The sequence below is a fragment of the Lacerta agilis genome, chromosome 7 (genome assembly GCF_009819535.1).
Source record: "Lacerta agilis isolate rLacAgi1 chromosome 7, rLacAgi1.pri, whole genome shotgun sequence".
NCBI lineage: Eukaryota > Metazoa > Chordata > Lepidosauria > Squamata > Lacertidae > Lacerta > Lacerta agilis.
The window spans coordinates 39741913-39755693 of NC_046318.1; the positions used below are offsets into that span (position 1 = coordinate 39741913).

Below are 13781 nucleotides of genomic sequence, written 5' to 3' on the forward strand. Positions count from 1 at the left end.
TATAAATAAGACTTCCAAAAGCAAAGAGTGGGGTGGTTAAAAGTGGTGTGTGTGTGTGTGTGCGCGCGCGTTTTGGCACTCACAAAATTTCCACTATGGGTGCTCGGCTGGGCGACCCAATGAGTCATGCGTGTGACGTCGCACAGAGCAACATGGGCACAATCTCCACAAGGGTTCAGCCCAGTTGCGGCCGCAGTGCCAGAGAGCAAGCAGAGGCAAGGCAGCCGGAGGTGGTGGGCGGAAGTCGAGCAGCTTGCAAGCAACGTGACCCACAATCTGGGGCCCAAGTCAGTGCCTCTGCTCACAGAAAGTGGATATATTTTGTCTAATTTTTTTAAGTTGGTTTTTGATAATGCAAAATCCCTATTTGACCCTTATCTACTATTTTACTGTGATAAACACTCCACCCCCCCAAAAAAAATAAACCCCCTCATGGCAAAAATAACATTTACCACAACCTGGAAAGTCTTACCTCAAAACCTAGGCATGTTTATTCACTTGGAAGTTGAGTCACACCAAGGGCTCATCCATACATCCGCTTGTCCTGTGCTAAGAAAGGATAGATCCAGGCAGTCTTCTGCTTGTTCCATGCTTTCAAGGCATGGATCCAAGTGGTTTTCTGTTTGTCCCACTGCTTTCCCTACTCTTGTTCTTTAGTGCTGAATTGGAGCAAAGGTCAATCTGCCCAACTGATGTTTGCTCCAATTCAGCAGTAAAGATTGGGTTTCCCAGGGTAAAGTGGTGGGACAAGCAGAAATCTGGATGAGCCCCAAGTTCAAAAAGCAAGGAGCAGAGAGACATATATAATCATTATCATAAATGTAAATCTGCCTACTTGTAGAAGTGGTACATTAAAAAATGTATGACTATAGGAAAGCTGTTTCTTATGTACACTATTATTAACCAGTACATAAAATGTGCAGAATACAACTATGGGTAGTATTCAGCTAGGTTTTACTCTAAGTGAACCCACTTAAATTAATGAACATGATTAAGTTTGATATATTCCTGTCAATAGGTGTACTCTGAGTGTAGTCTAATGCCATCCTATGACAGTAATAATTGTTAAACTATTTTTAATTCAAATAAAATAAAATAAAATCCTTCCAGTAGCACCTTAGAGACCAACTAAGTTTGTTCTTGGTATGAGCTTTTGTGTGCATGCACACAATGTGTAACTTGTGCACTTTGAAAGTTAGTCTCCCTGCAGAAAGATAGAATAAATAATTCATACCCAAATATATGCCACATTGATCTCACCATATGTGACTACACATTTGAAGAAATACCTTCCATTTTTTTTAAAAAAAATGTAATTAATATTAGACATATGCTGCATTTTAGTTTCAATAATGCTTAGACCACCACTCGCCCACTCCCAGCAAATGTACAGTCTAAAAAATTGGGTAGTTTGTTTTTTAGTTCTCTCTATAAATAAAATAAAATAAAACAACTCCTTCCATTGGCACAGCTTAGGACATATGGATGTAAATATGGAAAGCATTCTTTTAAAAATAAAATAACCTATTGGAAGCAATAGCTTCTCTCCTCCCCCTCAATTTAGCATGTGCGCGCGCGCGCACACACACACACACACACACCCCTGCTTAGATTTTGAGAAGAAGCAACAATACAACAAATAACTCTATTGATAATGATTTATTATTTATTCACCAGCAATAGTGTAAACATGCTGAAGTCAAGTCAGCATCCCAATGGCAAGTTCTTCCCCGTTTTCCAGACAGACTGCAAGGCTTGGGATGTGTTGGTATCTAAATCCCCGCTGTCACTCACAGCCACCACATATTCTATTGCATTTTCATGCAAACTACAGGCAATAATCATGTGTTCAATCCACATTATGATGAACATCTTAAATTTTATTGCATCCACTTGGAGACTATGTTAGTAATGCGTGCAGAAATGGGTTTTCAAGGTCTACCAGTAAATGCAGTGGGGTGGGGTAGCAAAACCTATTAATAGTTTTCTAGCATTTTAATCAACAGCTTGATTTAAGGGCCCATATTATGAAACAGCTTTCCCTATGAAGTGTGGCTGACCCCTTCCCTCACTATTTTTCACACATTATTGAAAAACTTTTAATACCAGACAGCTTTTATTTTTTGAAGGCAGCAATGTTTTTATGCATCTTCAATGGCTGACCCAGGGTTTTTTTTTGTTTTTGTTTTGCAATTAATGTTATATGTGTTAAAGACTCCCCTGAGTTTTACACTAGAAGGGTGAGATATGCATATTTTATAACTAATAAGTAAGAGCCAACTGAAAAATTAGAAGCCCCATGAAGACACTGCCCCAAATCTCCTTTGCATGGTAGAGCTCCTTATGGCGGATTTAACATATGAAAGCTGCTTTAAATATGTTTTAACATAAACACATGGAAGTGTTCCCCACTTTAGAAACTGTGCAGAAAGTCTCTCCATGCCAACCCAGTGATGGCAGCTTCCAGGTGGCAACCAGACTGCAAGCAGTGATCACCATTTCCCCAGCATCTACAGCTGTCCAGTGAATCAGTGGTGGTTTTATAATGCCTTTGCAGTTTATATTAAATGTGAATTGTGGCCAAGGACATATTAAAATAAGCTTGCAGATAAATTTCAACTTGCTACCCCCAACTTTACACCCATTATGCAACATTCAAAGATTTCTGATCAAAGCTGTTAAATGTAGTATAATACTTCACACTAATGAATTGCTTTGTATACGTCTCAAATAAGATTACATCAAGATACTTTCACTTAGAAATCTTACAAGCAACAATGAGATTTTTCAGTGCCTTTGAGAACATCTACACTTTTATAATGCCACACAAAGGAATGCATCAAACAAAAGAAAAAATGGTAATTATACTTTAAATTATTATGCTACAACTAAAATGCCTTGGATAACATCCTCGTTATAGACAAGGGTAAACAGCAGAAGAGAGGCAAAACTCTCTCTACAGTGGTACTGGTTGCATTTAGTTAAGACCATTGCAAAAAGTTTGTAGGCACAGTCCTATCATTGAATTACATTCGCTGGATGAGGACAGGATTCTAAATAAACTTGTTGCACCAGCAGGATGCAGAGATACACTATCATAACTGATTTATGCAAAGGAATATGATTAAAATCCTAAATTCAATGAAAGATCAGTCCCACTCCAAACACTGGTGTAATGCTCCACATATAAAAGTTGTGTTTCACCACTGAAGTCAGCAGGAGTCCAAGATTACTGCCCCGATCATAATGGGAGGTGGCATTCAGACCAGCTTTACAGCCAGTCATAGCAAGCTAGTAGTAATACATAATATCCAGAAGAATCAGTGCTCAGAATGAAGTAGTCAACTGGACATCTAGAAAGGAAGCTAGAATGTAAACATGAAGGCAATAGTCTAAAGCTTATTAGGCAGATTAAGAGGTGCTGCTGTTGCGAAGGATGCTTGGCCCTTAAAAACTATGGCTAAGCGATCAGAAGGAATAAACGTGAAACTTTTAAAAATCTTTGCTTCTGAAAAGATTTGCTCTCTTCTAACAGGAGCAACTTGCAACAAGAAATAAAGGAACAGAAACAAAACAAATGATGCCTTGTGCCTTTAACAGCTATGTGTCTGGCACAAATTAAACAAGCCAAGCCTTTTCTAGTATGGAAATGCAATTAAGGGAAAGTTTCACCAGTTGACATTCTGTCAAACATCTGATAACTTGTGTGCAACGTATAACTTATTTTGGGACTCCCCACATTCTGAATGCTAGGGGGAAATGCCAAAGTTGATTTTTTTTGTAATAAACTCAAAAGTTTATTTTGAATTGAACGACCTCCTTTTTAAACAGAAATTCCAAACACTGTAAAGACATCTGATATACACACACTACCCGCTAAAGCATCCAAAAGCATAAGCAACAGCTCCAATCTCCTGGGATACTGCTGGTGTGATAAGCCAGCCAACTGCATGAACTGAGGAGAGGCAGGAGAGCGAAACAAGGTCACAGATGAAAATAACTAGCAACTACTGAGAACTTGAGGCAATGTGGCAGAATGGGATGATGGAGAAGAGCAAAACTAAGTTTGTGGGTGAGATGAGGTGAAACTGGGGGCTCCATGGCTCTAAGCTCATTCTCTTAACCATCACTATGTATACTAGCTTTTGAGTAAACTTTTAAATAATTGAATGACTTCATTTATTCATTGGGGGGGGGAGTCTAAACAACTTGCTTAAAAAATGCTGTGGCTCAGCAGAAGTTTTTAAAACCTCTTGCAGTTACACCCAATTATTAGACTGCATTTTCTTGGATGAGCATTTATACAGCCATAAATATTAATAACTGAACTTTCTTAAAGCTTGTCTTCAGCTGTTCCATCATATTATCAGCAAACAAGATGGTATGTTTTAATATTACTTAGCCATCTGAATAAAAGACTAAACACCTTTTGGGGATTTGACAGATCATTTACTAAAATACACTGAGCCCTCAAATTACGCAACCCAATTGTCACAAAATTGTGAGCAAATAATGGCTGTTTCTTGCATCACCAATCTAATACTGTCAAAATCGTATTTGCCTATTTTTTATTGAATTATCAAGGAAGCTAAAGTTAGGAGAACAATTATCTCTACAGATATGAGCTGTCAGAAACTGAAGGAATTATATAATTTTACTTGTACCATCAGGTTCAATAGTTCAGTGCAGTAACCCCAGATGCTCTGCAAATAGAGCAAACCAGATACCACTACAGTCTTCTAGCACAACCCTTTGATACTTGAGAATTCACAACCCCCACATATGCAGAGATATAATTTGATGAGTGTTTCTGCAAGTACCTGAGACCAGTTGATTTCAAAGGATGCACACATTTCGTCAACTGGAGCCTCTCTGGAGGCTGCTAGTGAATCTTAGTTTGCATATATTATTAGCATAATACATTTGTTTTTTCTGCAATATATTGACAGTGCATGTTGAGCAACATGAAACTTCAGGGGTTTTTTCCATTTAAGAATGGTGCTTGCATTCCATTCTTCTCTTCCCTGCTATGCTTTCTGGTGCCTTTAAGGGGCAAAAAGACAGCTCTTCTGTCATTCCACTGTCCTGGGATACTTCATTAATTTTGGGTTGCTGTACCTACCCAGCTTCTATATTTCAGTCATGCAGCTTGCAGGGGGTGGGGCATAGATCCTTGAGGTCTAGGATGGAAGCATTATTATTCTCACAAGGCCACGGCCTTCTTCTGCAGATTGGAAAATTAGCTACCTTCTCTGACATAAATGTGATGCTTGGCACAGGGGGGAAATTAAATTCTATCTGTCCCTTCACTGACAGCAATTTCTAATTTATTCTGCCTTCACAAAATAGAGAACATATACAGAATTATAATCAACCTTTTTTTTAAACCAAGAATAAAAACACATTTTGATTTTTGAAATTCGGAGCTCTTCCATATTTTGCTTTTCACTGTGACTTTAGCTTCAAGTTGGAAGCAAAAGAAAGCGGCAGTTGAGGGAACTGGACATGGAAAATCTAAGAAACTTTCAACCTAATAGCTATAACACAAAGTGAGGAAGTTTGGGGAAGTCCATTCACACAAAAGGGTTCACCAGGAAAATAATCATTACTATTTTCAATACTTAGTCCTGTTTCATGACAAGTAATGCAGACTTATGCCAACCCCACTTCCTGATCATTAGTGATTTGTGTCAAGTCCTGCCCACTGTTCCAATGCAACCTATCCTGTGTGCAGAGTACCTAGTATGCTGATCATGAGATTATAAAAAACTTGTAAAGTATTTTACGAAATAAGTACGTGTTCCCGTAACTGATACCTCATATCCTAGAGAAGGAAAATATGGTTTCAGTGTGCTTCAGAAAGGCCACAGCTGATAACATCATTATAAGAACTGTAAATAACTAATGATGTTGGAAAGTAGAGAAGCAGTTAAATACACATGGGAGGGGGAACTAAGAGTTGATACTGAACTGCAAGGAAACCAACTTGTAACTAAATTGTTTTTAAAAAAAGTGCTGCAAAATTCAGAATAGTGCAACATACGTTGAATAGCTAAGCTTTGATTTGCACGTGATTCCAAAAAGTACATATCAGTACAATTCATACGGGAATCAGCAAAGAATGCATTCCTCAAGCATCTCTATATGACAATTGCTGAAATGTACCAGATTGTGTGAGGGGTTTTTTTGTTGTTGTTTTTTGGAGGGGAGGTGCATTTAGCTGGAATAAGGACATTAGTATCTGAAGAAGTGTGCATGCACACGAAAGCTCACACCAATAACAAACTTAGTTGGTCTCTAAGGTGCTACTGGAAAGAATTTTCTATTTTGTTTCCACTATAATACAGTCACTTCTATTTCTGGAAGAGAGATGTCAATCAAAGCAAGTATGCTGTGTTTGAGCTAGGGGTATGCAAAATATTTGGACAGATCCAGAACCAAAGCGGGACAGCTTAAGACAGATTATGGGCTTGTCTGAATCAAGGCAGGATGCCTAAAGCACCCTGAACCAAAGCAGGGATCATCAAAGCACCTCAAACCATAAAAGAGTTGAATTTTTTTTAACTTAAAAAGATGCTGCAATTTGTCTGCAAAAAACTGAAACATTTCCTTCCAAGATTGCAATATAACCACAGCGAGGAGAGGTGTGGAGGAAATCTCTTTTGCATAGGACAGGTCTAGCTTCTAATGAGAAATATTTATTTTATCAGTGGTCTCCAATCACACACTTTGGGGAAGTGATGCTGAAGTAATCACCTTGTTCTTGTCTGTTCTATGCTCTCCTCTCTGCTTGCTCTATACAAGTGGTGTTTGTTTGGGAAAAGCTGGATATTCAAGTTCTTTATCTTTGTGTCACTACTCCTATCCACTCAGCATTTACTTCCTGTGAATTCTGATGCCAACTGAGTAGAACACAAGGCTGAATTTTCTGCCTAAGAAATAATAAAGTTATAGATGGCTCTTCTTGTGGAAGAGAGGATACAATTTTAAATGTGTCAAAAACAAAAACCCTAAACAACTTTGTCTCTGATTTGGAAAACTTTATCCACTCAGAAGGAAATTTCATTCATTTCTGTTGAAAAGAAAAAAGGTAGCATTTTTTAGTTTTTGTTTTTTTCTGAATCAAAATTTGGACCCCAAGCTGAACCAGATAGCCCTTGAACTGCTTCAGTTCAAATAATTCTTTTTTCAAAGGATCTCGAACCTTATAGTTGATCCACACACCTAATTTGAACTGTGGTACTTCTTTATATATTTTTATGAGCAGCAAGGAATAAGGTGATAGTTCTGAACAACTGGAAGATATAATGTGCTCTTCTTTCAACCACTTCTAAATGCTATTTGATGTTCTTATTCATTGTCTTGTTTTACAAAGTATTTGTCAGATATGTGCAATTAAGACAACCTATTCACTCCAACAAACCTTATGTGATTTTGAAAGAGAATTGTGTCTGCAATCTTATCTATTCCATTCTGCTTTGCCTACACATAAATAACTATCTAGACATCAACCTGTTGTAATTATATCTTTTCAACTTCTACAAATCTTAAAGTGTTTAGGGAAAGAAAACATTTCTATTTTGGACTGAAGAGAAAGCTATTTGTTTTTCAGCATGCTTGAAACATCCCATTAGTAGCAAAATGGATATCCTTTTGTAACCCCAACAAGAGACTTCAAAGGCTCACAAGCTAAGGTTTGGTTGCAACATCAAAATCAGAAGGTGACACTAGTAGGTAGGTGCCATAAAGTATCAGACAATATTTAGAATTCACAACCACATTAAGATATGAAAAGGTAAGTAGCTGGGGTAGCCAACCCTGCCCTATATCATGGTTAACCCATGGGCCAGAGCAACCAGTATGCTGACAGAAGTGGCCTCCACACCCTAGCAGTTTTATCTGCCAATGTGAATGTAAAGTGCTCTGCCTGATCTTTAGAAAGTTATCTTTAAAGAGAAGACTTGGGGTAGAATTCAACGTGGCACTAAGTGAATCTTCCATCAGCTCAATACTTTAGGCTTGCACAATGGAATGTTCTTCCTTGTACACCATCTAAGGGTTCAAGGGTTCCCACAACCTTCTGGATTTGGGGAGGGCACAGAAGACACAGGCAGGGAGGGGAGCACAAGTGGAAATTCTTTTGGTGACAGGATGTGGAAGCTAAATATCACCACCAGTGCTTTATCTCCCTATCATTGTCATATTTGATGTGCCCCACATGTTTCATAAGCAATAGTATAAAGAGATACTGCAAATGTTAAAACATACAATATATAAAAGAAATAATTTTAACTGAAAACTACCTGTTGGCAACCATGGATCTGATGAGGGCTTTACCAATGTGTTCACTTGATCCCAGTTAAGGTCATCATCATCAGACTGACTATATCCACATGATGCAAAAGGTTCATCAAATGAACAGCCACCTGTTGAAAAGAAAAGAAATAAAATATATTGAATGCATTCTTTGACTCCTGCATTTTCATTCAAAGCCCATTAATTCCCTGCCTGAAAATCTGTACTACCTTGAACATCAAAATAGAACAACCCCCCCCCCCCAGCATAAACTTGTTTCCAAAATATCATTAATTTTAATTACAAATAAGTCACTGGTTGCTAGCGTCAGATATGAATGATATCAGCATATCATATGCCTTCGCTTTTATAAGGGAGCTTATTATCCTGGAATTGTTAAAACTCATTTCTACCATATGGACAGGCCAACTCCAGTAACCAGTGTAGGAATTTACGGGTGTTAAATCCCTGCAATCCCCAGAATGCAGATAGTCACTGTATGAGCCACACACCCACAGGGAGAGAATGGGGGCATGGAGAACTTGGATCTGGCAGAAAAGGATTATTTTCTTATTATGATGGAGATGTGCTTGACACATATGTGTCAATGTCTGCCGTCTATGCACTGCAATCATGTCCTTTGTCAGAAGGACCTATAATCAACAACAGAAACTAAGTTCACACTCAGTTTTGAGTTTATATGCTGCTTTTAGTATGATACCAATGCACTATAATACTCCACCTATAGCCATGAGTTGAAATACAGTACGCATGTTAGTTCAAATACTCAAGCAAGTTCAACAATTAGTTTGTGTAACCCTGAGGCGAAATTAGTTTACACATTTTCTACAATGAATCACACTTTCTCTTTCTATTTAAATGTAGGTGGAACATCCAATGACTTGCTAGCATATCAAGTCACCCTACCCTTACGCAACTCCCAATAACTGGTTTTGTCTTCAGTTTCTATCTTGTTATTCTATAAATTTCATCTAGAACTTCGGTTCAAAAGTTATTTGGTTCACAGTAACTGGTTCACAATACCAGCAAGTGTTAATTAATAAATTATAAGAATAACATTTTTACAAATTATAGTGTTGATGTGATCAGAAAAGGTTTCCCAACCATGCTAGTGTTTGGTTTAACTGGTATACTGTACTCTTCAGGAAAGCTATCCCCACTTGTCAGGCTTGATAAAAAAACAAACACTTTCCCCAAGCCTAAGTCCTGGTGGAGGTGAATAGTGTGTGCATACATGTTAAGGGGTGTGTGGGTGTGGGTGGGTGTTGTGTATACATGCTTGTGATGTGTGTGCTGCCCACAACAGTTTCCCTAGTTTGCAAGTATGCCAACTGGCAAAAAAAGGTTGGTGGTTTCACTGCTATATACTGCTTTATGCTAAAAATAATGAAATGGGAATAAAATACTACTAAGAGCTGTGGCTAAAAAAAGGAACAGGAATGGCTAGTTGAACTATACTCGCACATTAATACTCTTAATGTGAGATATGAGAAACGACTCATCTGGGAAACAAACATTAATCATTAATTTTTTCAACACTCATCCAAACACTTTCTTCTTCACTTAAATACCACCATCTGTTTTCCTTTATAATAAACCTCACAAACATATTGCATATGCCCCAGTGGAAGACAGATAGGTCATTTTCACACAGTTATAAATTGTGCTGTAAGGAAGAGTCTTGTTCATTTTATCTGAATGTTTCAAGGGAAATTAGCAGTACTGGACACTGCATCTTTCTTGAACACTCTTGACTGTACCCACCTCAATTAAAAATCACACTGTAATAGTAAGCTCATTAAAGAACTCATGGTTCTTACTCAATATTTCACCTCGAAAACAAAATATAATTTGTCTCAGATAGGAAGAATGAGATAAATTTTGAAATCAAGGAAATCTTCTCAACACTTATAGTTTGCTATTATTTTGTGTCTGGGAATTTTAGAAAATGAAAGAAAAGCTACCGGTAATTCCATAAAACTAAAAATATGTATTTTAATAGATGGATCACTGAAATTATATCCCTTGTGCTAAACCACAGAAAATATATCAAGAATGAACTCTGGAAAAATCCTATGGTTGCCGTATCTAGGAAATATAGGTACCATTTATTTCATTTATCTGTAACAACCTGGTGCTAACTATGCAGGCTTTGATGTGCACACACTATGTGTAGAAGGGCAAGAGCACAGTTCTGTTACGTCCTGTGGAAGCCTCCATACAAAGGGGTTATAGCTACAAGAGAAAATATTATACCCCAACATAATACAACAATATATGACTACCTAATTCAGATAGGCTAACAGTAAAAAGGATAGGGCATTGGAGAACAGCAGCAACCAATCTATTCACCCTTCCTTTTGTTCTCCTACTTCCTTATGCCACTCCCATATGCTACATTTAATTAAGGATTGTGATAAAACTGAACACTGGTAAACAAGGAAATCAACTGAAATCAGGTGCAAAATTGCTCGGGTTGAGAAAGAGAGCAGGTGTGTCATGCCATTTTTAAATATGGCAACACAACCTTTTAAAAAAGATGTTATGCCCTTTAATCACCCTCATGTGTCCAGTGAGATACTCAGACATTGCTGTATCCCATATATTTCCCCCCACATGTTCAGGGGCATTTTAGACTGGTTCTTCCATTGTCAAGCTTTCATCAATCATACTGCAGTCAGTAAGAAGCCTATTAGTTCTCTGTGGAGCAAGGTAGAGCCCAAGTCTAAAGATAGTAGGACTAAGGAAGGATTTTGAGAAAGAGGTTGGCTTGTAAATGTGGATATAATGGAAAATATTCTATTCCAACTGTTTTTAGCATGGGGGCATTCAAGTTGTTCTATTTTAATAAATATTACCACCATCCCATTTCTTGTCTCATGAGTTTTCTTTGTGGGTGCGTGAGTAACACTTCTTCTAACACAACCATCACCCCTGATCCTCACCAGGTGCTGAAAATATGGGAAGGAGCAATACTACTGGTCACACCTATGTTATTCAGGTATGTAAGCAGTATGGCAGCATAATGAAATATGCCAGTGCAATATCTAAAGTGCATGTCTGATGTAATGGGTTCATGCTCTTTATTTACCTGTCTGAATCTCAAGTGGTTTGAAAGAGCTAGGATTTAAGAAAGTTTCTTATAACTGTATTAAGTTTACAGTGAGGCATAAAAATCCTTAACTTTTCACATAACTTTTCACAATTATGATTGGGGGAAGAGGCGCAGCACTCAAACTAGTACCATTGAAGGATTTTAAGTGTCACATCCATGTCAAACAAACTAATCTCCAAACAACATACCATTATATATAAAACACAGAAAACAAAAACAAAATAAAGGCATAATTGAGCATAATAAAATCATAACATAACAGAGCGCTTCAAGAATACATGCAGACAAAGAACATATTCATATTGAATGGTTTCAGTTTGTAAAAGAAAGGAACTGTGATCAAAGCCTCACACTTCTGCCAGATTTGACACCCAAAGTAGAAATAGAGAGGAAACTGCATTACTATAAAGGAAATGAATATCAAAGCAGTCTATGTGGAGCCAATTTTTTTTTCCATCCAAAAGAATGAAAGCTATGTAAAATATTAATAAGATCAGGTACATGCTTCAATTAAGAAGTTGAGTACACCTCTAAAACACCAGCTGGAAAACTTTAAAGTAAACTCTATCATTTGCAAGATTCGGATCTAATACATAGATGACAGAATGATCTAACATATGCTTTGGAATTGCCCCAAATTACCAAAAATCTGGACTGCTGCCAAAACAGTACACATCATTACACCAAAGCCAAGGCATTAGAGTAGTCTCCCCCCCCACACACACACACCAACAGACAACACCACACTAAACATACATAAGAAAACACGCACAAACAATTATTTATACTTATACTAAAGCTTTTATCAGGTACATGTTTTTACAGACCCATCTGAGACCCTTATGTAAGGTTTATTTAGATAAATAAAACAAATACCATTCTATTGACATAGGGTGGATGAGCATGTGAGCGAAGGCACACACAACTCTTTTCTCATGCTAAATTATTATAGCCAAACTTAGCCAAAGTGAGCAATGTGCATGTGAATTATTATACATTCATACTGCCTGATGGTCTTAATCTTTCCCCTAGCTTTATTGAAAAAGCATGATTTCACATCCTTGAACAGGACTTAGATGAGATATATACATTTGCAATAAGCAATGTATTATTCCCAATCCCTATGTTTGCTAGGGAATATAAAGCTATTAAAATAGTTTCCACCTGAGCATTCTAGGTTAAAATATCCATGTTTAACTATTCATTACAATACTGAGTAAAATTATCAGTTAATGCAAGCAGCTCCCAAAAGATGATATAAAGAAATTTTTAAAAGAGTCATCTGTTAAAAGAGTTAATTATCTCATATTCCCTAGCTATTCTATAAATTGGGATTTACTATCATTATCTGCCTTAGATCTTTAAAGTGAAAATTCAAATTTTACTTATATTGCAGGTCCAAAAAGCTAAGTCTACAAAATTATTCTATATTTTTTGGTTGCATGAATATCTGTGGACCAACTTATAGGAATGATTTTGCCTCATTCATATATTTCCCCATGAATTCTAACACCTAAAAGCAGCAGTACTTAAAACTTTTCAAGCTATCAGTATTTTCCGAGATTCTGTTCTTAAGCTGAAACCATTCGTATCCTAAGGCGTGCTTTCAATAATGGGGCCTCCTGCTGCACGCACACCTCCGGCATGCAATTTCTGTTCACATCCTGGGGCAAAGTTCGCAACCAGGGGCAGCTACTTCTGGGTTAGCGGAGCTCATAAACTGAAGTGTTCGTAACCAGAAGCATTCGTAACCAGAGATACCACTGTATAGGAATCTCAACTATCCATAATTGATAGTCATCCAACCTCTACTTAAAAACCTCCAAGGAAGAAGAGTCCACCACCTCCCAAGGAAGTTCATTCCATTGTCAAAAAGGTCTTAACATTAGGAAGTTCTTCCTGATATTTAGTCAGAATCTCATTTCTTGTAACTTGAAGGCATTGGTTCAGGTTCCACAGCATGAGGGTTGTTTAAAGCTTGCTCCATCTTCCATGTGACAGACCTTTAGATATTTAAAATGGCTATCATATCTCCTCTCAGTCTCCTCTTTTCAAGGCTAAACATACCCTACTACCTCAATTGTTCCTCATAAGGCTTGACTTCTAGACCCTCAATACTTTCATCCAAGTCATTTACACAGGCCCAACAGAACCCTGTGGCACCTCACTTGTCCCTTTTCCCCAGTATGTTAAGGAACTATTAGTGAGCTCTCTTTGGGTTCTGTTGGTCAACCAGCTACAAATCCACCTGAATCTAGCCCTCCTTTTACCAGCTTGTCATCAACAATGTCATGGAAGACTTTGTCTTTTTGCGTATGGCTCTCACCCAGTAGTTCCTTCAGCTTTTTGA

The 13781-nt window shown here is 37.6% G+C and overlaps 1 protein-coding gene across 19 annotated transcripts in view; it reads right to left on the minus strand.

Moving 5' to 3' along the window:
- The window catches only part of PTPRM (protein tyrosine phosphatase receptor type M), a 395593-nt gene that overhangs the window by 280182 nt on the left and 101630 nt on the right, over positions 1-13781 (minus strand). For all 19 annotated transcript variants that reach the window (XM_033154926.1, XM_033154917.1, XM_033154915.1 and 16 more), the window contains exon 2: positions 8304-8426. In XM_033154926.1, the coding sequence (XP_033010817.1) occupies positions 8304-8426 (123 nt within the window). The remainder of the gene's footprint in view (positions 1-8303; positions 8427-13781) is intronic.